Source organism: Strix uralensis, chromosome 6, assembly GCF_047716275.1.
Source record: "Strix uralensis isolate ZFMK-TIS-50842 chromosome 6, bStrUra1, whole genome shotgun sequence".
NCBI classification, from domain to species: domain Eukaryota; kingdom Metazoa; phylum Chordata; class Aves; order Strigiformes; family Strigidae; genus Strix; species Strix uralensis.
Window position 1 is genome coordinate 27,333,758 of NC_133977.1, and position 22,672 is coordinate 27,356,429.

The 22,672-nt window shown below is 50.0% G+C and overlaps 1 protein-coding gene across 5 annotated transcripts; it reads left to right on the top strand.

Annotated features, from left to right (window-relative positions):
- Positions 1–10: 10 nt before the first annotated feature.
- STK11IP (serine/threonine kinase 11 interacting protein) lies at positions 11–19,627 on the top strand. 5 transcript variants are annotated; one of them, XM_074873383.1, is made up of 24 exons: positions 11–194; positions 311–513; positions 2,614–2,688; positions 3,001–3,096; positions 4,054–4,161; positions 4,369–4,440; positions 5,430–5,559; positions 5,744–5,847; positions 6,332–6,421; positions 7,463–7,504; positions 8,010–8,177; positions 8,485–8,566; positions 8,657–9,037; positions 9,219–9,409; positions 10,343–10,453; positions 11,258–11,453; positions 12,958–13,452; positions 14,904–15,019; positions 15,211–15,308; positions 15,490–15,668; positions 15,921–16,005; positions 16,493–16,575; positions 18,102–18,328; positions 18,652–19,627. In XM_074873383.1, exons 1-24 carry the CDS (start codon positions 140–142, stop codon positions 18,790–18,792), a joined length of 3,528 nt encoding a protein of 1,175 aa, XP_074729484.1. In that variant the 5' UTR covers positions 11–139; the 3' UTR covers positions 18,793–19,627. The 5 variants fall into 5 exon arrangements, 4 of the variants coding, with proteins under 4 accessions (XP_074729484.1, XP_074729485.1, XP_074729486.1 ...); XM_074873384.1 differs by having other exon boundaries at positions 8,672–9,037; XM_074873385.1 differs by lacking the exons at positions 18,102–18,328; positions 18,652–19,627 and adding an exon at positions 17,338–18,092.
- Positions 19,628–22,672: the final 3,045 nt, after the last annotated feature.

The window sequence follows — 22,672 nt, forward strand, 5'->3', positions numbered from 1 at the left end:
GCCGGCGGAAGGGCGCGTCTCTGTGGTAACGCGGAAGTGCGAGGGGCCGGCGGCGGCGCGGGCCGAGCCGAGCTGAACCGGGCCGGGCCGGGCTGCGGTCACCTCGGCCTCCGCCGCCTCGGCCTCCTACCCCCTGCAGATGGCGGCGGCGGAGACGCTGGTGCGCGGCCTGGCGCGGCTGCTGCAGGACGCGGGTGAGTGGCGGGCTGAGCCGAGCCGAGCCGGGCCGAGCCGAGCCGGGCCGGAGTGAAGGCCCCGGTGTGGCGGCAGCAGCGCTCACGGCCCGACCCGCCCTTCCCCTTCCCTGCAGGGGACCTCGTCCTGGACGGCTCCAGCACGCTGACGCTGCTCACCCCCACCCTGCAGCACCTCACGCAGGTCTTCGAACAGCACCTGGGCTCCCGCAACCAGAACCGGGGCTTCGTGGCCCTGCCCTCGCACCCCGCCGAGACCGCCGCCATCCTCCAGGCGCAGTTCCTCTTCGACGTCCTGCAGAAGACTCACTCCCTGAAGGTCCGTGCCCTACCGTGGCTGGGGATGTGAGGGGCCAGGGGTACTGCAAGGCCGGCCAGTGGAGGTGGCAGGCACAGCTGCCTGCTTCAGAGTGGCCCCCTTCGGTGCCTGTTGACCCTGTCTCACATGCATGCTGTGTGGGTTGGATAGCTTTCCCAGGGCTGTTGCATGGAGTCATAGTTCAGCATGATAGTGTGTAGCTACTTCATCTAGGATCAGCTCTGCAACTCAGCAGAAAGTTTTTCAGAGTTAAAAACAGGGGCAGCAGGGGTTAATTACGTTCTGACCTTGGTAGGGTGTTGACATTGTTGGGAAAATTATTATTTCCTGAAATGCTTGAGCAATTCAGGCAGTATCTGGCAGCTGAGCGCAGCTGAGTGCTCTCTGAGTGATGATTGATCTGTGCAAGGCAGCAGAGCCGGAGTGTTTGAGCAGGGCAGTTAGATGTTGTATACACCCACTGCTCTGAGACCTTCTGCTTCTCATTTCTGAGTTTTATGTGCTCCTGCCTGGGCAGTGGTTCTGGGTGATCTGTTTCACAGTATGGGACATTGCTAGTAATGTGTCCTCGTTAAGAAGGCTATAATAAAGATAAAAGTGCAGAGCTAGGGATTCTCCAGAGGGCTTTCTAAAAGGTGGCAGGTGTTATGAGGCTGCACACGATTATACGTGGCACTGGGGCACTGCTAGGAGGGTAGCAGAGGTGAAATGGGCCTGAAAGGGGAAGGGAAATTAGCAGCTGTTCTTGGGTTCCACAGTGGCGCTCAGGAAGTGTTGTGGCTGAGCACTACAGCCTGAGATGTCTTTAAAAGTGTTTTCTGTATGAGGCAGGTTGGAGAGATTATCTGAATGTTGTTGTCAGGGTTTTGTAGCAGTGTGCTGAGGGTGGAGATTGGAGCGGGGCCCAGAGCCTGTGGAGAAACACAGGTCCCCTGGCAGGAGGAGGCGGAGAGGGATGCTGCAGTCAGGAGGGTGTTGTGGTGAGTGTTTGTGTTGACCAAAAAATGGGCTTATTCTGTAACAAGCCTGTAAAGAAGGGGAAGCTACCCATTGTGGTGTGGTAACTGATTTGCTTGGAGAAACTAATAATTTATAACTGCCTGATCAGATTCTTAAGACAGTGGAAGGAGAGGAGATGGTCAGAACACAGAGCAAGGATGGCGTCTGAAATAAACTTCGCTAAAACTGATCATCAGAGCTTCCCAGTGCAAGCATCCCCTACAAATGGTCCTGTTCAATATGCAGCATTAGTGCTGGCAGGCAGTGGGCAGTGATTCATCGCTGCCAGGGCTGTAACTGTGGAATCTGTAGTGGTGAGGAGGCCTTCGGATGTCTGTTCTGCACCTGATGAGTCACTTCTGCGTGAACAAGGAGGTAGCTGGCGGAGATGGTCCCTCCAGTTGTACCCTGGTGTCCACTGTGGAAGCATTAACTACTTCATTACTCACTTTGTCTGAAATACTGTTTATGCACTGTCCGTAGAAAGCATAAGAAGCTGGATTTAATAAGCTGCTTTGTGGTACGTGAACACAGCCTAACTACCCTGTGGTGAAAGAGCCTGTGGCTGCACTACAGAATGCAAAGAGGAGGTTTGCAGGTACCTCGGTCTAATGTTAACAGTGTCTTGGAGACCAACTCTGTTTTGCATTGTATCTGCTTGTGATTTGCCTTATTTGACCCATTCTGGTGAAATGATTGTGCACACCTCCCACCAGCGTGCTAGTTCAGCTCGGCTGCTTGATAAACATAGCTCCAGCAGTTAGAATTGTCTTTATTTAGTAGATTTGTTAGTAGTGACTGGTGAGGAATCCAGCTGTCAGACCTCCCTGTGGTTCTGAAAGTGGTGAAGGCACGTGGGCAGGGGAATAGAAGAGGAGCTCTATGGTCCGGCAGACCATGGTCTTGTGCTAACTAACATGCTTTTCTCTTTGACCTCTCTTGAACTATGGTGCCAGGAGGCAGTGCCGATACCAGCATTGGGGGAGAGCTTGTTAGTGAACACCCAAACTGGTGTTCAGGGTGCTGCAGTCAGTGTATTGGGAGGGTGGTACTGCAGCACAAATAGAGCTTGACATGAGACTTCTTTTCTGATTTCTCTAGCTCGTTCATGTTCCAAACTGTGTTTTGCAATCTGCTGTGAAGATCTTCCCTTTCAAGTCCCTCCGGCATCTGGAAGTAAGTACTGGAGGCAAAACTGGCTTTGAGTCTTGCTGTTTGGCTTTTCTTGACTTAGTTTTGTGGTTGCAGAATGCCTCTACTCATGAAAACTGGGTAGGTGCTTGTGGCTTCCCTGGAAGTCTTAAGTCTGAACTCTTGCAACACTTGCTTGGGGTGAAGCTTGGATATGAGCAAAGGCTGGAGTGTTAGGGAGGGAGGCTCCAGCAGGGAAATGGGAGATCCCTTGCAGAGATGGGCCTGGGATGGCAGCTGTTCCTACACTGTAGTATTTTGATGTATGTTGTCCTTCCTCTCTCATCGCTGCTGCAGTTGAGGTCTGTCCCTCCACACTGCCTCCTGGGACTGCGATTTGTCTATTCTCAGCTGGAATCTCTAACCTGTTGCAAATGTATCAGTACACTGGAGGTGAGTGTCTCTATACAGCTTGTGGGGAAAATTGCAGGAGAAAGACTGTCTTGATACTACAGCCCTTCACACAGGGAAGATGTAGGAAACAGTGTTAACCATCTTATCAATCCACGTTGTATGTGGCTTTTTCCCCATTCTGTGTTCTGGGGTCCTACTCCTGACTCAAACAGTGTTGAAGTATTCCCTGGTTGAATACACGTGTGCTCTGTAGTCTCCTTTTTAGCTGCTTGAGAATTTCTGGCTCCAGCCAATATTCGTATCAGCTAGGTCTGAGTGTTCTGTGTGTCTGGCTGTTTCCACGTTCAGAGGCCTGCAGCTGATCGAGATTTATTTCATTGTACCTCAGCAGCCTTAAATTAGAGCTGATTGTCAGAGGGAACACTGTGCCCCAGTGTCTTATCTGCGCTGGTGCCCAGCAGGTTTCTGTGACATGGAGGCAAGCTCCAGCCGTGCAGAACTGAGTAGTGAGAGCTGTGCTGACTGTGGAGCTCTGGGCTTCTGTCTGTGGCACAGAAGCAGCTGCCTGCTGGGGAACAGGGGCTGCTGGTAGGGAGTGCTTTGAGAGCTTCTTTGGTCTGCCAGAGCACGAGTTGTTTGGCCAAGGTGTGTGTATCTTATTCCTGCTTTGATGGAGGTCTGAAAAAGGTTTTGTTAGCATGAATCTTTGTGCTTAGTGTTCAGAGCCTACAAATTGTAACATGTTAGGTTAACTATTGCCGCTTGAGTGTAGGAAACAAAAGCATCTCCCCTTCTTTCTAAATATCTAGGCGTGGAATTCCCACCACTTCCAAATACTTCAATTAGTGACATGAAAGTCACTGCCACTCTAGGCAAGGCAGAGTCTGTAAGGCACAGTCTGCCAGCCTTGTTCTAGACTAGCTGTTCTCCTGTGTTCATCTGCTCTTAGTGTAACAGCTAGTACTCATCAAGGAATGGCTCCTCACTTCTTCCTAGGAAATCATTTCAGCATGTGGTGGAGATCTGAGCTGTGCTCTCCCGTGGTTGGAATTGCAGACTGTGAACTTCAGCTATAACTCGATCACTGCCTTGGATGACTCACTGGTGAGTGGAGCATCCTCCCTGCGTGACTGAGGGGAATAGAGGAGATGATTGCGGCCAGCAACTGGGCACTCCTTTACTGATGCTGCTAGGTCTGGGTGGGAGGGAGTGGGCAGTGTTAATTTTGCTGGCCTCTCCCATCAGGATGGGGTTTTTATGCTGCAGTGGAGACATTTGTAGGATCTGATCTAGTATCTTTTTGTCCTTCAGCAATTACTGAATGCTCTGAGAGTCTTAGATTTGAGTCACAACAAGATCCAGGATTGTGAGCACTATTTAACGGTGAGTATCTTTGGTTGAACACCTGCATTTCCTTGTATGGAAAGGTCACTGCTGAAGTGCTGTAATCATTGACCATGTGCCTGTTAGAAGTATAACAAAGGAAATTGGAGATGTGGCCCAGCAGGCATGTGATTTAGAGCTAGTGCTTGCAGCCCTGAAACTGTTGTCCTGTGTGTGCAGCCCCTGTGCCACTGAGGCAGAGAAGGCAGTGTTCCTCATCCACTCTAAGACAGGAAAGTTAGCTGTATGTATCCCTGTATGTATCACTTGGCACCCCAGTGTGGACAAGTGATAAATACAGCCATACGTACAGTGTACACTATACATACAGTCGCACACGCAGTGCGTGCTCCACTGTGGTGAAGGCTTCACTGTAATCTCTGCAGCAGGTGGGAATTATGTAGCCAGGCATGGGGCTTTAGAGACTTGCTGTTTGGTTTGTTCAGGCTGCCAGTAGCATTTCCTTCTGGCTCTCAGAAGTCTCCTGTCAGTTACTTTAGAAAGGTGGTAGTCCATCACAGTGGCATATGCATCTCTGGGGAATGGCACTGAAACCTGTGCTCTGCCGGGCCAGATCTGCTTCTAAGAGAAGCAATGAAGCAGCTTTTGATGGAGTTGGTGGGGCTCACAGTGTGTCATTCACCATCACCTTTGGAAAGGTAAGAAAGGGCTTCTTTTGATGGTTCAGTCCTTTTGCCGAGGCAGGGTGTCCAGTCCCTTCCTGTGCTCCTTTGAAGTTGATGAGGAAGGAGAAGGCTGCTCCTAGCAAATTTTGTAAGGCAGTTAGCTCATGCTGAGTGCCCCTAGACAAACCACTCCAAATGTGAATGTCGAAGTCTTGCTGCAGAAATAGCCTTGAGAAAACCCATTTGTGAGGCAACATTGGTGGGGTGGAGAGAATGGTAGGGGTTAGTGCCCTGTCTTGAGTCCAGTGTCAGGCTTTGTGCTAAGGTCCCAATTGATCTGCTGCTGCTCTTCTCTCTGAACAGGCACTTACAGAACTAGAGTACCTCAATCTGGCTTATAACTTCCTGTCTAAGGTGCCAAACCTCGGTATCTTCAGCCGATCCAAGCTGGTGACTCTGATCCTCCGCAACAATGAACTCGACAGCATTAATGGTGAGCCCACAAGGGAGGAGCATTTCTGAGTTTGAGGCCTTTCTCTCTTCCTTGAGGAGGAGCAAAGCCTGAAATCTTGGGCACAGCTATTCTTACTAGGGTTCAATTTTGGGGGAAAGCAGTAGGTGAGAGATTCCCAAGTTATATCTTGTAGCATGCTGATGGCTTCTTGCTGTGTTTGCAGGCGTTGAACAGCTAGTGAATCTGCAGCACCTGGATGTGGCCTATAACCTGCTGCTGGAACATGCCCAGTTAGCACCATTGTCCACTCTGCACTACGTAAAAAAAGTAAGCACAAAGCTTGATGGGTTGGTAGATTAGAGGTATCATGGTCAGAGGGTGCAAGGTGGAGACTTGTGTGGTAAGTAGAGAGGTTTGAAAGATCAATTCAACTCCTGAGCATTTAATTTTAATGAAGGAAGCTGATGGGAGAGCCTTGGAGAGACACCTGTATTTCAGCCTTCATTTTTGGCAACCCCTGCTCAAGCTAACCTTTTTCCATATGTTCATCACCACCTTCTTGCTCCACCTTTCCAACTTTAACACTGTCAAGTTCAGTAAAGATCCTCCCCTAATCCTGCTGTGCATTTGTGTGTTCAGAGAAGTCTGAAGGAGGATAGCTGCAGTCACTGTAGTGCTTGTGAAGGAATATAGCCTGCAAAGGACTGTTCTATCAACATTTCTCAGCAAGAAAGCCTGGAGCCTGCAGGCAGGTTAGGTTAGGGCATAGAATATTGCTTCTAATAACAATTTCTCCATTTCCCCCACCCAGCTGCATTTAGAGGGAAACCCATTATGGTTCCATCAAAACCACCGATCTGCAACCCTTGCACATGTGTCCCCCAGGGCAGCCTCCTCCAATGTGAGTATTAGCCATGTGCCTTCTGCCCCTGCTGTTGAAGGTGTAGGCTGTTCTGACACTCCGGGGAAGATGAGGGGAAAGAATTTCATAAACCCAAAAAATTATTCCAGTGGTGTAACAGTAGTGAGTGTTTTGTGTTGGGTTTTTTTTTTTCAGGTAGAGTAGTTTATCCTTAAATTTTTATGTGGTGTGCTGGCCAGGGCAGACAGAGTTGAATACTAATCTCAGGTTTCCAAGACCTCAGATCTTAATATGTCTTCGCTGTCTACTTCACCAGTTTCTCTCACTGATGGTCCCCAAACTTTACTCTGTTCCTGCTAGATAGTGACAACGTAGCTGGACTTTGCGAAGAAGGAACTCACTGTCCTGGCCCACCTTGCCTAATTACATGCTCCTTTGGCAGCTGTGTCAAAGGAGCATGAGAGCATCACTCTGCTCTCAGCTGCGTGTCGTCACTGTTTCCCTTGCACTATGGTGCTCAGGTCAATTCTTGGTAATCTGATTTTAAATAAAGAAACCAGCAAAGACAGTAATTTAGCAAAGTGAACTTGCTTGCTAAGGTCAGAGGTGTTCCAAAGCTTCACGTTAGTGGCAAATGGTTGGATTCATTGTCTTCAAACTGCTTCTTGGAACACGCTTTCACTGAGCTCAAGTTGCTGGAAGCTAGATAGGCTCAGGCTAGAAGTAGGGTACAAGCTTTGAGGTGAAAGTGAGTACCTTTCAAAACAATTCATGCACTGTAGCAGCATAATCTATTGTATCTCTTCCGTGAACTGTCTTGGATACATTTCTGGGAGTTGTAAAGCCTGTAACAGGAAAAGCACAATGGTCCCTTCTGGCCTTATATGCTATTAGGTCAGGTAGCTGCAACTAGAGGAGTGATGGATAGGCAGGAACAGGGTTGTTTCTGGTAGTCTTTGCAGTCTTGTGCCAGGGATCCCAACCCTAGGGTGGCCTGAAGGGGAATAGGAGTCAGCAGATGTTGTCCTGAGTACATGCCAGCCAAGTGGAATCTGATTGCAAATGGGTCTCTAATTACAGTTCCTCTTGGATGGGGAGCCGCTCTCTTCCTCGGACCTAATGGTAAGTACAGTTGCTGTAAACTGATCTTACTGGCTTTGGGACTGGGAACTCTGACAGGTTTTTGCATGTCATGTGTCCCATTAAACCTGTATGGGCTTGCCTTGACTCTGACAGAGTTCGTTTTGGCTCAGTCCATGCTGATTCCTAGTTATTGTTGGGACTGGCCAGTGTAACTTACTCTGTCCTGTGTAGCCTTGGGGAACTTGGAGCCTTGCCTGTTTCCTCTTCAGGTACTATATGGTGCTTGACACTCGAATTACCTGTCAGCAAAACAAACAGTTATCAGTTTCCCATCTGTTGTTTTTAAGAAAGCCAGAGATTGAGTTAAATTGGAGTGGTTGTGATAAACAATCCAGTCAACCAGGCAGGATCTGTTGTCCCCACTTTGACTGAGGTGGTGAAAGTTTGGGTTGAGGAGCAGGGAAGTTGTCACCGTGAGTTGTGGCTTGGTTACCTTGACTCCCCTTTGCACTCAGCTGGTTCCGTTCTCTTCTTTTGGCTTTAGCACCTTCCAAGACCCGTGCAAAGTGTGTCACAGTCCATCCACACTTCTACCTCAGAGAGGACTGCACTGGACCGCAGTGCTCTGGACAGTTCATGTGCTGCAGACTTCAGTGACAGTCAGTCCCCAGTGGAGAATGTGGCCGTCAGGCTCCCTCGGAAGAAAAACAAGGTCTGAGACTGCTATAGCTTCTGAACCATGAGCTGGCATGTTGGGCGAAGGGGCTGCCTCAGCATGAGAGCCTTGTGCAGTGGGATGTAGTCTTGTACTGACTGTGTGGTAGTGAGCCTCTGCGCTGCTGTGTTAACGTTAGGAAGGGGCTGGGCTTCACGTCAGTCTTGATATACTGTGACAAATGTTTCGTAGTGTGCTTCTGCACTGTAACAGCTATGAACCCTTCAGCTTGGCAGAGTCGCTCATCAGATGCTGTTTTGGTTGTTCTGGTGCCTCCCAACTATTCTTATCCTGTTTGTTCCAGGGAAAAGTCAAAGTGCGCAGAGCAAGCATTTCGGAGCCCAGTGACACAGAACATGAGCCTCGGGCTTTACCACTCTCTGCTGGTGAGACTTTTCTTCCTCAGTAACACAGCAGCTGAGCTGCCCACAGTTAGAGGAGTACTCTGGCATGGTGACTGTTTTCATACTTCCCAGGTTTTCTCTCTGCAGGCCTTGTCCTACAGCATCAGAAGGAGATGAAGCGCTTGGACAGCTTCAGAGATCGCTTTGGTGTTGACTGGCTGCAATACAAGAGACACCTGGAGGAGCATGACCAAGTACCTGTCATCTGCCGTAGCCGTTCTGCAGATGAGATCACAGGCAGACCTGCTGCAATGGACTTGCAGAGTGAGAGCTCTGACCCAGAGCAAGAAAGACCCCAAGTATCCCAGAAAGAATTCTCTCCTCCTTTGGATGGTACTGAGAAGGAGGAAGAACCTGAAGTACAGCTGGATGAGCCTGTGGAAGAAGAACAGAGAGGAGAAGAGGAGGCAGATGAGCTAATGCTGGGGGAGGAAGAAGAGGAGAATCCAGAAGGTAAACAGGTCCTTTCACTGCTGTGTTGGAGGGATTGGGTGATGATAGAATAGATGGATCAAATGTGATATCGCTGAAGCTTTATTGTGCTGCCCCATATTGTGGGCGTTCTAAGGACTTGGGCTGAGCGGGCCTGAAGGCCTGCTGTGTGCCCTGCCCTATACTGTGTCTTGTTTGGCAGTGGACCTTTGCCAGCCAGTACTGGTGAGCCAAATAGAAGGTGAAGGGGACCCCGAGCCAGACTGGATCTTCCTGCGAGTCACAGCTAAGCATGTGATTGAGGTGGAACTGAAGGCTGCCAGAGTCCTCCACAAGCTGGAGCTGAAATGCCTGCAGAAGGTGGAGACTTCCGAGATGAACTGGAAGAGGATGGTGAGTTACATGCTTCTGTGTGAGCCTTTGGCATCTTACTCCCTGTGTGGGCCAGCATTCTGGCTTTGGGCCTCTGTCAGTACCCTGCAGGTCTCTTCCTAGCTCCTGCAAAGCCTGAATGATTGAGAATGTGTTTCTAACAGCATCCGTATTGCTTAGAGTACCTGTGATAATGCAACAGAAGCCAGCACCAATTCTGTTCCAAAGCTGGAGTTAAAAAGGTAATGGCTGGACTCGTTCCAGTGTGCAGGAATGAGAGACTTCTCAAGAGGAGCCTAAATGAAATGCAGACCTCTTTCCCATCCATTCCTCCCTGGGATATCACCCTGGCATCGGAGGACTGTTTGTGGATTGCACTTTTTCTTAGGCAGTGCAGCACTGAGCCCAGCATGTTTAGAAAGCTGCTTATAGCTCAGTGGGCAGTTTTCCATCTGCTCTAGGTGCATGCTTTAGCACTACCAGCCCTATTTTGCTTTTGTGGTTCTTTAGAAAGGGAGTTTGGAAATCTCTTTTTCCTCATGGTGGGATTTTAACATTCAGTATGTGCACGGACATGTTCACAGGCTTCTCTGATACTGTTTTCCCCAAAATCTCCAACTCATCTTTTCTTCCTTCCCTTGTACCTCTTGAATGTTTGTGGTTTGGTAGTCTTCTGAAATACCTTTATGAAAAGGTGTTTTGTTTGAGATGCTTTGTACTGGGCCTTGAAACTTACTGTTGTCTTCAGCACTTAGGAACTTACTTTGATTTATTCATCTATTTATTTATTCCCGTTTTACCAGCCTCCCAAATACTATCAGCTATGGAGAGCTACTCAGGACTTACTAAATTAAGCGCTTATATAGCCACGTTTCAGTCAGTTGCAAACAAATGTAGTCTGTATACTGGATGCTGCACCCTCTTTCTAGAACCGGTGTTTTCTGTCTCCTGCAGGACCTGGAGAGAGTTTTCCCTGTCCTCACCTTGCATTTCAGCTACATTCGTAAGGACCGGCAGAAGCGCAAATATGTGGTGCTCGATGACTGCCCAGAGCAGTGTCTACAGGTAGGGAAGGCTCGAGGGGGAAGCCTGGGGAGGGGGTCAGTGTTACTGGAAGAGGCTGAGTTCTTCCAGCCAGCACAGGGCCCCTGTTCTCAGAGCACACGCGCATCTGCTGCCCTGAGGCAGCCCATGTCTGGCTTATAAGCTCAGGATTTATCCTGCTGCACAGATGACCTGTGGAGAGCCCTGTGAGCATCGCTATGGGCAGTGGAGTTCCTGGAGCATAAGGGGTGATCTCAAGGAGAAAGCCTTGCCGTTTTCCCCCTCTTGGGGAGAAAAGTTAGTAGTCAAGTTAGCAATCCTTACTTGTTGTGCATGTGCAACATAACATTTCCTGGGTGCTGAGTGATGCGCTAGCCTGTACTTGGCCCTCTAGACAGTGAGAGTGTCAGTGCTATGGCAGCTCTGGTCTGCACACCTGCTGGAGGGACTTTGGTCTCAAATCCAAGTATTTTTCTTGAGGTACTGTTATTTAAGTACATTTAAACAAGTTGTTACAGAGAAGGCACAAATAGATGGGACCTTTGAGACCAGAATTCTAGGGAGAGCCTGTCAATATGTAGGCATGAGGCACAGACCTGCAAAAACAGGTTCTCTTGGTCTTCTGCAGTGAAGCTCCGTGCCCTTGGCAACTCTGGCACAGACTGGCTGTTGTACTCCGTTAGCTGGGAAACGGCCCTGCACCCCTTGCAGTCTGAAATACGGTAATGAGGCATGTAAGGAGACTAGCTAGCGTCAGAGGCTTGCTTTTATTAGGACAGTTATAGCTGCCTGCTAGCACTCTTTTCGCTGTGCTGCTACTTCTAGTGTGTCCTTGAAGTGTTGTCACCAGCTGTTGAGGAGAATCAGCGAAATCAGGACCAGGAAAAAGGATCCATGAAGCTCCAGTGCCTGAAATGCAAGCAGGAGTTTTTGCAGTCCCTGGCTCCCTGGCATCAAGGTCCCTATCCTTCAGAGGTTGGAGACACCAAAATCCTGGAGACCCTAGTTGCCTCAAATCAAGGTAGGATGTAGTGCCCAGACAAAGGGTGCTTGCTAATGCCCAGGTAGACTGCCAGAATGGCAGCTGTGGTGCAGAGCATTGAATGTACAGGAGATGGTGATGCCTTGGCTGTACTGGAATTAAAACTGTTGTGGGATGTACTCTCACTTGGTCCACTTGGACTGGGAAGAGCCTGCCTTGTTCACTAGCAGGAAAAGCCCCTGTTTTAAGCTTAAGCAAACAGCAGCTTTGTTGTGGGTGGCCTGGGGTCTGGGAGAACACAGGGGTGCTGGAAACTGCAGATGGTCCACAGAAATCTGAGGTCTGGGAGAGGCTTTAAAGGTCATGTAGTCTCTTGTCCTGTTGAAACCAGGGTCAGCTCTGCCACAGAGACTAGTTTGTTCTAAAGGGCTTTTGCTAACAGAGACCTCTGGGAAATCGGCTCCAGTATTTCAGGTGAAACTTTGGCTGTTAGACATCAGAAGAACAACCAGAACCCTAACCTAAGTCTCCCTGGCTGTGAGCTTAAGCCCACTCTTGCTTCCCTTATGGGGAATTATTTATTCCTTTCTTTGCACTTGAGGGCCATTGTTCTCCCCCCGTGACTAGCCCTGTGTTCTGTCCTCTAGACTAAATAAGCTGAACTCCCTAGATAATTTCCTTGTCAGTCATATCTCATACAATGCAGTTATTCTTGCTGGTGTCCTTTTCAGTCTTTCCCATTTGTCCACATTTTTCTTTGGGTGTCTGAAACTAGATGTGGTATTTTGGCTGAGACATGGCTAGTGCTGAATAGGCGTCTTCTGATTGCTGAGTTTTTTCAAATCTCAGTGTATATTTGAAGTGGGGAGTGCCCAGCCTTAGCTCAGAAGATGCTGTTCATTTGACGAAGTATCCTGGATCGAAGTACTGCCCGTGAGGACAGAGGTGCTGCCCTGGCTGCAGCACTTTCTTCCACCCCGGGACACTTTCTCCCCCTGCCAGGGTAGTGGGAGTCCCAAGATCCAGCTGGGAGTCTGCTGTGGTGTGGGTGAAGGGAGCATCAGGAATTGGGGTCAGGAGGGATGAGGACAGCTGGAGAAGGGACACTGTGTGCTTGTGGTTTGGCTGGCCGGAGGATAAACCACGCTGGCAACAGAGGTGGCTAAGGAAGGTTGGCTTGACTGGTCGTGAGCTTGGGCTTCAAAGGCTGTGTGGGCACTTGTGGACACGAAGTGAAGGAAAGTCAGGAGCCAAAGCTCTGATGTAGTTTTGGTTGCAACTATAGCAGATGCTGGTCACCCTAAATCTGAGCAGAGCTATTTCAAGTGGATGTTGGCACTGATCCAAAAGTTCTCATTGATTTGTGAGAGGAGGTGTGTAGGATATGATTCCGAACAGAGTTGCTCAACAAGCTGCTCAAGTCGGACTATAATTATTGTCTACTTTGAAAGGGTTTGTGGTTTGCAGAGGGGGGAAAAAAGCAAAATCCTGTTGGGGGAGAGCTGTTCTGGTTTTTCTTTATCCTTGACGAAATCTTCCACAGATGCTGCAGCAGCTGGTGACCCCATAGTCTGTCCCAGTTGTTCCAGTGACCATGTGGTCATCCTGCCTTCAGAGGTGTGCTCCAGCACACCTTTGCCACCTGGCCCCGATAGCACGAGTGAGGACCTGTCAGACTCCATCCTGGAGGGAGGCAGCCAGCAGGAGGTCCCAGAGGAATCACCTGCTCTGGCCAGTGCGGGCGGGAAGTTCTACATCGGCGGGGAGGACAGCTCGGAGATGGATACCAGCAACAGCACCAGGACCCCGGAGCTGAGTGGCGAGCATGACGGCACTGTCCACTCCAGCTCCCGCAGTTCAGATGGGGGCTGTGGGAAGAAGGAGCTGGGCATGAAGAGCCAGTACTTGTCCCTCAGCCACACAGACACCAATGGGGGCAGCTTGATGGGGAGCTACCATTACAGTGCTTCTCGCGGGCCCACTCCTTCCCAGCTCTCTTTGAACTCCGAGTCCGAGGAAGCATGGAATCTCAGTCCCTGTGAGTATGTAGGAGTTGTGCAGGGTTTAGGGGTGTGCACAGCTTGGTGTTGGGCACATACAGGGTGCACTGCTTCCTGTTTAGTGGGGAAGGGGGGTCATCAAGCAGGAGCAGCAGTGACCATGGTTCTTGTGAGCAGAGTTTTTCATTCCTCTCTCTGCTGAGTCCTCATGCCTGGAGGTACGGAAAACTGAGTCAGCTCCTAATCCCTCTGAGTAATAGGGTCTTGTTCTGGGAGCTGCACTGCTCAGTTACAGACACACTGGGTTCCTGTGGCACCAGTGAGCTGCCAGTTGGAGCATTACCTTTGGAGAATAGTATGCACAATTTCTCTGTATTTATTCTCTCACTTAAGTGCAGTGTGAGGCTGGTGTGTTTGTAGGGGGCTCTGGGTAGGGGATCTACCATTACTTGTGCTTTCCTTAGTGGCCTTTGTGAGATTCAGATGACAAAGCCTATCCAAAAGAAGAGGCTGTGTCCTGGCTGTGTGAGGGCTATTGTGCAAGATAGTAGTTACTAGGAGGTCCACAAATGCTTTTTGTGAAGGGTCTTGGATTTCTGATGTAGCAGACTGCCTTTCCTTGGGCATCAGCTTGTAATTTGGAGAATAACTGAAGTTGGAAAGGAGCTATGGGAGTTGTCTAGTCCAGCCCACCAAGTGACTCTACTGCAACTGCAGTCTAGTCCTGATTTGCGAACGCATCTGCTTCTTGATCTGTAGAGATTTCCGCCAGCCTTTCAAGACTGCTGTGCCTATGAAGAGGAGTTGGTATAGGACCAGTGTTTAGGATTGCCATGTCCAGTCTTGTACACTTGGAAGTGTGAGAAATAAAGCAGTCTCTTGTTTTGGGTGAAATCTCAAAGTCCCAATTTAAAACTGAGCCCATGAAAAAATTCCTGCTGAGGATAAGTTCATTAGTGTCGTGTTTCTGGTGAAGAACAGGCTATGCTGGGAATTGTGTAGGCTTGGGCAGTATTGTGGCTATTGTATAAATTATTTGGTTATACAGTTGCATGACAAACCTAATTATGTTCTTAAGCAGTTTTATTGGTGTCTTCCTCAGTCCCCTTTAACCTTATCACAGTCAAAGTCAGAGTTTAAAAAGCTGACTTGAGCTGATGCCCACTGAAATGAGAAATTTCTTTCTGACTTTGTCAGAAATATGGCAGCAGAGCAGTGTCCTCCTGTGACTGAGCATAGGTTGGAGATGGGTTAGACCAAAGCTTTGTACATCTGAAAAAGCAAGTGCTGGAGTGATGGAGTCCCCTCATGTCTCCACATTGAGACCTGTGGCCCAGAAAGCCCTGGCTTTGGCCCTTTGTCTTGAGGAGAGACTTGATGGAAGCAGGTGTGCAGAGGGGGTGACACTGCTGCCCTGGTGCCAGTCTGCATGTTTGGGCAGGGCCTGGTCAGTGGGCAGAGTGCTAACCCCGCCCTTTGCTCTCTTCAGCTGTAAATGGCATCCTGAACATGAGGGACTTCCATTCGGTGGATCATCGCCTGAAGCTGTACCTGGATATGGAGGTTTTTGAGGAGAATGCTGAGGAGTTCCAGTGCTTCCTCAAGGTGAGCTCCTGCAGCACCACTTCTACAGCTCCTTGGCTGTCCTTTTTGCCACCCTGCAAGTTCTGCACTGGGTGGGCATCCCAAAGACTGTGGGGTGTGAAGGGAGCTGAAGTGCGTTTGAGTCAGTCCTTTCCATGGGTGGGCTGGCAAGGGGCAGGCCAGTGCTATGACCCACCCTCTCTGAGTTCCAGGTGGTCATGGTGAAGTTTGGCCGACAAGGAGAGTTCCTCTCAATCCTGGTTGCCTCTGATCTCAAGATTTATGTGCTGGAAGTCACTGGGGCTATCAGGTGAGGAGAATGGTGGCAAGTGAGACCCTGCAGCAAGGCTGTGAGTGCTGGGTAGTGCCATCCGTACCCTGGAGGTGTGGTGACATGCAGAGGCTCTTCTGGCAAACCCCGCTGCTGCAGTCTGATGTGGGAGAGGAGATGGGGCAGCCTGCTGCAGCTGAGGGCTGTGCTCTGTGATTAGGGGACAACCTGCAGACTGGCTGAAGAAGAATGACTCTCACTACCTGTCTGATATTTCCTATCTGGAAGTGGGACTCTGCCACCAGAGCTTGCGAATGGAGTTTGAGAACCCAAAAGCCTCCTACAATCTGCTAATCCGGAACCAAAGCTGCTGTGACCAGTTCCTGCAGACCCTGACATGTAAGAGTAGAGCTGTAGTGGGGGCAAGGTGGGAGAGAATTTGGAAGATTTGCTCTTGGAGAGCTACCAGGAGAGCTGTAGTTGGATGTATGTTGGAAATTTACTTCTTGACAGCTCAGAAAAAACCTGGGGGAGAACCCCACTGGCATCATAACTTCCAGTTCCTGTCTGTAGACTAAAGACCCATCCTCAGCTGTTATGTACTGCCCTTGGGCTTGCAATAAAAGATATCTGCCTTCTCCTTCTCTTTAGATCTTATGCAAGAGCTGCCTGCTAAGTACAGGAGTAAGGTGAATGAAATCCCCACTGTGGAAATGAATCCACAACACTGGCTATGGTAAGAACAGCCTCTGAGAGGTTGGGGTTTCGGATAGAAGAGGATGTCTGCTTGTCCAGCAGTGCCTAGAAGTGTAGTGCTCAAAACAGGAGCACAGGAGGAGGCACCGCTGGAGTGGCAGCCAGGCCTGTTACTGGTTTAAGGCAGCTGGCTCAGGTGCCTGCTGCACAGTGCGTGAGCCGGCAAAGGGCTGTCGTGGACTGAGCCAGGCAGGGCAACTCCAGCTCTCCTGGAGGAGACCGAGCAGAATATAATGGAGGGAGGAAAAGTGGGAGGCATAGGGCAGCCTCTTCCCTTGCAAGAAGCATTTGGTTCCTAGCTGGTGAGGTGGGAGGCAGAGTAACAGGAGAGAGAGGAATTCTGCAACATCTGGAAGAGGTGAGTCCCTCTCTTCCCCAAGAGGACGGTGAACAGTAGCTAGCTCACAGCAAACCTAGACTGAGAAGAGAGTGCTTCCTTGATCAGCCCGCTGTTGTATCTCCTCCAGGCCTCTGCTGGACATCAAGACCACAGATTCTGCAGCTGCAGATGACACTTGTTTCTTCTACCTGCTGGCCTACCTGATCCAAGGTACAGGAGATCTCTGTGGCCAGGTGTCCCCCACCTTGTGCAGTTCGCTTACATGCTTGTGTTTTTAGTGTACAGTCTGTGGGAAAAGAGCTGGACCATTGCTCGAGATGGGGTCGGGGCAGGGGTGAGCGCTCTTTTTTTAGTGTTGAGATATATAGGATAGCAGCATGCTTCTTCCTGTATGTCCAGTGAGTCTCCCAGCCCCTTTCTCTTTGGAAGTCCAGGCTCTAGGGAACAGTTGGATTTGCACACCAGGTTTGGTGACAACTCAGAATGGTTTCTGAGAAGCTGGAGATTATCTGTGGGCTGGATCATTGCCCTGAACTGAGGGAAAGCTGAGGGGTCATACACACAGCTGGTTTGTGTGAGGAGCTGATAGTCTCCTCGGTTAGGGAAAACAGAAGCAGGTGTCTGGAACCCAAGATGAGGTAGGACAGGAGCAGCCTGCTGGAGCCCATCATATTCTGTTCCAGGGCTTGCTGAGGGCCAAATGTGCTAAACCTGGCACTTGAGTCTTCAGTGAAAAATTCCAGTGTCATCTTAGCTTGGGACACTGGCAAAAGCAACCTAGCTGTTAATCACACTGTGATCAATTTGTTACTGCTCTTGCACCCTTGTTCACCATTGGCCGTTGGGGAGGTATGAGAGAACGAGAATCAGAAGGAATCTGTGGGAAGTATGTTTATTGGTCTCCTCAAGCTGAACAAACAGCCTGTGGGGGAGAGAATGCATTTTTCTTACTCTAGTTTTCTCCTTTTTTAGAGTATGGTGCCCAAAACTGGACACGGTTCCAGCTGAGGTCTCATTGCCAAGTAGACAGGACTAATCAAACATCCCATTTCTGATATTCCTGCTAATTCCCAAGAGTGAGATGTGACAAGAAAAGCAACATGTTGCTGTAGCAGCTTGTGATCCCCTGTGACCTCAGCCAGTTCTGCTAGTGGTTCCCTATTTCTGTGTGTCTGACTTATTCCCAAGTTCTTGTGCTTTTCATTTGCATCCCCTAAAATCAGCTGGATGATAATTGTGCTCCCTACCGTTTATCAAAACTACTTTGCTTCCTGCTGTACTTAGGATGCATCCCAGCTTGGTATTAAACTTGATGTGTGTGCTCTCTGTTCCAACCATCAGATATCTGCAGCCAGATGAATTCAGGCCAAAAAAGGCGGCCTTTTAGCTGGAGCTGCTGGCTTTTCACTAAGGAGTAGTAAAGCAGTCTTTAAGAGGTCAAAGGACTCGAGTGTCTTTTTCTGCCTCACATGAGGACATAGGCTGGACAAGTCTTGCTGGGTGGTGGTTCTTCATATGCGTGCTCCTGCAATGAGCTTGGATAAGCCGGTCCAGCCCAGCCACATTTCGCTACCCTCTCCCCTGAGACTCCTTCTCAGTCAGGAAGCTGGATAAAGCTGTTCACCCAGTTATTGTTGCTGGAAAGGATTTCTCTGAGGAGGAATGAAAAGCAAAGCTGGTTCTGTGGTGACTCAGGCTCTCAGCAAAGCCTCTCCTATTCCCTCATATCCTTCTAGGGGCATCTGCTTTCCCTGTGACCCTGCTGAGCACCCGAAGCATGCTGTTTCTGCTGGAGGAGAATCACCAGTGGCAGGTGCAGCCCTCCTTGGATGCAGACCATGAGGCAGAAACACCTCCTAGGAGCAACATCCAGTTGAAGGAGAAGCAGCCGATCAGCAGTATTAGCAATGTCATAACCTATCGCCTCTGTCCGTGTGACATCAAGCTGATGCTTTATGATGAGGTAAGCAGGAGGTGGTCGTGGGGCACGCAAGATGCTGGGGGCTGGATTGTGCTCAGATCCTGTTCCTGCCAAGAATGTCTTGGGGCTGTAGTCTCCCATCCTAACCCAGGGCCTTACACCACAGAGCAGGGGAGCACAGCGAATTGCTGCTGTACAGAAGTCACGCAGGGATGCTTCTAGGGCTGGCAGCAGAGAGGGAGGAGGATGTCACTTAGCAATTGGGGGGAGCTGGCAACTGCGCTGGGGAGTAGCGGCTCAGGGCTGATCAGTGCCTTTCAGGCTAGGCCCTGCTCATCCACCTCCCTCTTTTTCCTCCCTCCCAGGTGCTGAAGGTGGAGAGCACTTGGCACATCCGCACAGAGTGCCCGCAGCTCCTGGTGGAGCTGGTGGAGTGGATCCGCGGGCCCTGGGAGGAGATGTTCTCGATTGAGCTGCGGAAGGCTGTGTACGAGGGACTGGAGTGAGCTTGCCGGCTGTAGGCAGGCAGGACTTGGAGTCAAGAGTGCTGCTGTGCTGGCAGTGGTGCACAAGTGTCTCCCATCTGACCTTGCTGTCCTGTGGCCTCTGCTTTCTCTACTCTACTCTTGCCCCTGGCCCTTTTTGGTGAGGAGGAGGGGAGCACACAATGGACCAGACTGCACAGTCGCTCACTTGCACTGGGCTGGCCACAGAAGGAGAAGATGGAGGGCGTTCACTGTAATACTGCATAAGCTACACAGTTTTAACTTGGCAGTGTCTGCTAGTTTCCTTCAGGGTCATATGGAGTGTCACTGAAGGAGGAGACGAGCCAGGCCAGAGCATGTTCAGTGGGACATGCAGTGGTACTAGGCAAACAGCAGGCCAGAGGCAGCTGGGTGCTGTGGTCTTTCTAGCAGGTGTATTTGCTGCCTTCCTAGCTGTCTCAGAACAGCTGCCATTATCTGCTGCTGATTTTTTTTTTCTTTTCCTCCACCTCCGTCTTGTCCACGACTTCCCTAAAGCTGCCTGCTTCAAACGGGAGCCTGATTGCACAAGGGGATGAGGCACGTTGTACTAATAACCCCAGAGAGAGCCCTTACCTGCCTGCCTGGTGGGGCATGGCTCAGTCTGCTGCTGTAGTCTTTCACTGTCACTGTGGAGGGAGGAGCTGTGAGGCTCTTAGCACAGAAATGTGTTGCTCATCGCTTAGGGGTCAGGACCCTGGTGGGCACTGGCAAGTAAAAGAGAGGCTTAGGCTTTTCTGAGCAGTCCAAAAGCAAGAGTCTATTTTAACATGAGTTTTACTATTTTCTACTGTAATAAAAGCTTATATTTATTGAATTGTCATGTTTTCCTTGTTTCATCCTCTTGCACTGCTGTAATGTCTTTGTAAGGTCTTGCATAGTTTGCAGCAGCCTCAAGGGTTCCCCAGCATCTCATACGGTTTGAGCCATTCTCTCTGTCCTGTTCAGGGTGGGTGCTGAGGGGTTGCTAGACTAATCTCCACCTGCCTGGCTCTCAAGCAGCAACCAAGGAACAAGGCCCAAACAGGATTAGCCTGACAGCAGGTACTGGTGGTGGTGTTCTCCTGTGACAGCTGCCCTCGGGTGAGCATCCTGTGGGCTTCCAGCCCCAGCAAGTTGCTTCCTGGCTGTACAGGCCCTCAGAGGCACACGCCTCTCACAGGAGCTGTTGCTGCTGTGGCTGCGGAGGTGGGAGTACCTGCCTCTACATTCTTCCCTGTACCAGGCTTTACCTTGTTCCAACCTCTCCTGCACAGAGTTAAATGCAGCTCATAAAATGCTGCTGCCTGGCCTGGGCTCACTGTGTCACAGGGTTTCTGCATCCTGCCCTGTGAGGAGCGAGTAGAGATGCTGCGTGTGGTGTTTGATGCAGCTGAAGCTCCCTGTGGGGGTGAGCAGAGATGGACCTGTTACATTAAGGTGCTGCCAGGTGGGATCTGATACCCCAAGCAGGGACCTTTACTGATGGTTGCTTTTCCCAGAGCAGTGTCTCTTGTCTTGCTATGAGTGTTCAGCACAGTTTCGGGGCAAGTTTTCTGACTGCTAAATCAGTGACAAAAACCGTTATGTTGTGTTGAGGTGACCTTGATTTCTTTAAAGATATGTATTTGTCATTCAGTGGCCTGATGCCTGTTATCTTTGGATACTGAGTATGGCAGCTCTTTGCAGCAGTCTCTATGACATCCAGACTTTCCACACACCCAAAGTTGGTGTCTGTGGCTTCAGTTTCTGTCGTCTAGAAAACAGCAGTGACTGGGTCCTGCAGCATCCCGCTGCTCCAGTCTCACCTGGACAGATGAGATAAAGTTTCCCTCCCTGCTCAAACCCAGCTATGTCACCCTCATAGCCTTAGGAGAGCAGGAAGTTCAGTTTCCATACTTTGTAGTGGTCTGAAGGCCACCTCACAGCATGCTGTTGCATGCTTTCTTGGAATTGCTGTACGATTAGACTTTCTCTTGCCACTTCCAGAAGCAGTTGAATTGCTGAAGGCCCGCAGTGGCCAATATTTTTATCTAGCCTTCTATAGACTTGATTGACAAGATCTATACTGTCTTGAGGCAGATGTCACAATGCATTCCACTTTCTCCCCTCTTCCTAAATGGGCATATGACTGCTGCTCTCCGTTCCTTTGGAGAGATCTCAGACCGCAAGTGGGAGTGAGCTCAGTGGAAGTGCTGCCAGCACCTAGCACTTTGTCCGGGGGAAGGCCTCTGAGAGAGCTGAGCCAGTAAAGACCAGTAAGGGTTTTCTGTCTTCATCTTGCCATTTAAGGAGCTTGTGTAAGTTCTGTCTTCATCTTCTAGAGCTGAGTTTTTCATAAAGGGCAAGAGTCAAAATTGGAGTTATTGGACCAGCTTGTTGATGTCTCTCCTGGGTAAGCTGATCCCCTGAGGAAGCCCGTCCCTGGAGATTGCTTTTACCGTCTTAGCTGAGCTGCACCTTTGCTCTGCCACGCCAGTGTCTGGGTGTGTGTTGAGGGGCCTGACAAAGTGTGGACTGCCATGTGAAGAATATGGTGGTGATTGGTGTTAAAATATGATGACTTTGTTAAGAGTTTACCATGTACATAAGTTAAAGAAGATTTGTCATAGTTTTATTGTTAAAAGGGGTTTGGAGGTTTTTTTACTCAGTGACTGATGCTAAGCAGGTGGAAAATTACTGGCGGGACCCCTGTCAGAAGACCCCAGCAACACTGGATTGTGCAGGTGAAATATGATTGGAGGAATCCCTGCCAGGAGCCCCAGCAACACCAGAAAGCCCGGGAAAGTTTGAGGGACCCTGCTGCGCATGTGAAGAAAGGACTATAAGAGAGAGTGACGTAGCACCACCTGGTGCTCGTCGGTGCAGAGCAGGAAGCCCCCCCCTGCCACCCGGCGTGCCAAATTTTTTCTACTTGTTCTTATTGCAAATAAATTTATAAAAGATATTTTCGGCTCTGCCTCGGCATTTATAACAGCCAGAACCAAAGGTTTCAGCTGTGTGTCTGGCCATAGCTCTTCTCAAGCTCCTCCCAGTTTTTATTGCAGAAGTGACTACTTGTTTGCTTCTGCTCCTTACCTTGTCTTTGCTTTTCTGTGCCCTCAGATCAGCACTAGCCTCTTGGTCTGGTTAACAGCTCCCTGCTCTTCTGCATTCCTCTGGCCACTGACAGGAGGCTGCCACAACCTTCTCCTGCTTCATGAAACACTTGCTTTCTTTCCCCTTAGGGTTTTGTCCTGTTTGTTACCAGATTAACCCCTTTGTGGTTAATTTGTGATCATGAACACTTTGCTGTGGGGCTCCTCGAACTAGGTGTAACGACAGGATTAACTGGTCTCATTATATCAGCTGGGTATGTGCAAGGGCTCCTCCACTCCAGCACTGCAGGCAGCCCCAGCTGATGGCTGTGCAGGAACAGGGGTTGCGTAGGAGAGCCAGGTTTTTTTGAAAGGTGTGACATCTGTTGAACCAGCTGCAGATGTCTTCCGCCTGTCACAACCCTGAACATGCAGTCCTCCAGCTGTGCTCTTAGACACTCTTGATTTTCCCCTTCTTTCCCCTCTCCTTTTCTGGGTGCACTTGGCTCCAGTGCTCAGCTGCTAGCACAGAGCAAGGCTGGTCTGAATCACAGCCTTTCTCTGCCTGGAGCAGGCCCTTCTCAAGGTGTGGGTAGCTGGAGGGGTGTGCAGGCCTGGGGTGGCCATAGGGCTCTGGAGACAGGCTGCAGGCAGCCGTGGGCTCAGGCTTCAGGCTGGCCACTGCCGTGAGCCTGAAGCTACCACCACTTTCCCATGGGCACATACCAGCCCTGCCTTACTTTGCTGTTCAACTCCTCAACGAAAATGATGCTTCAGTCACAGGTTTTGCCATTTCAGTGCTTCCT

Coding starts and splice junctions, on each gene's coding strand:
- STK11IP (XM_074873383.1), top strand. CDS start 140: ATGGCGGCGGCGGAGACGCTGGTGCGCGGCCTGGCGCGGCTGCTGCAG. Junction 195..310: donor GCGGCTGCTGCAGGACGCGG/GTGAGTGGCGGG, acceptor CCTTCCCTGCAG/GGGACCTCGTCCTGGACGGC. Junction 7,505..8,009: donor TCTCTTCCTCGGACCTAATG/GTAAGTACAGTT, acceptor TTTTGGCTTTAG/CACCTTCCAAGACCCGTGCA.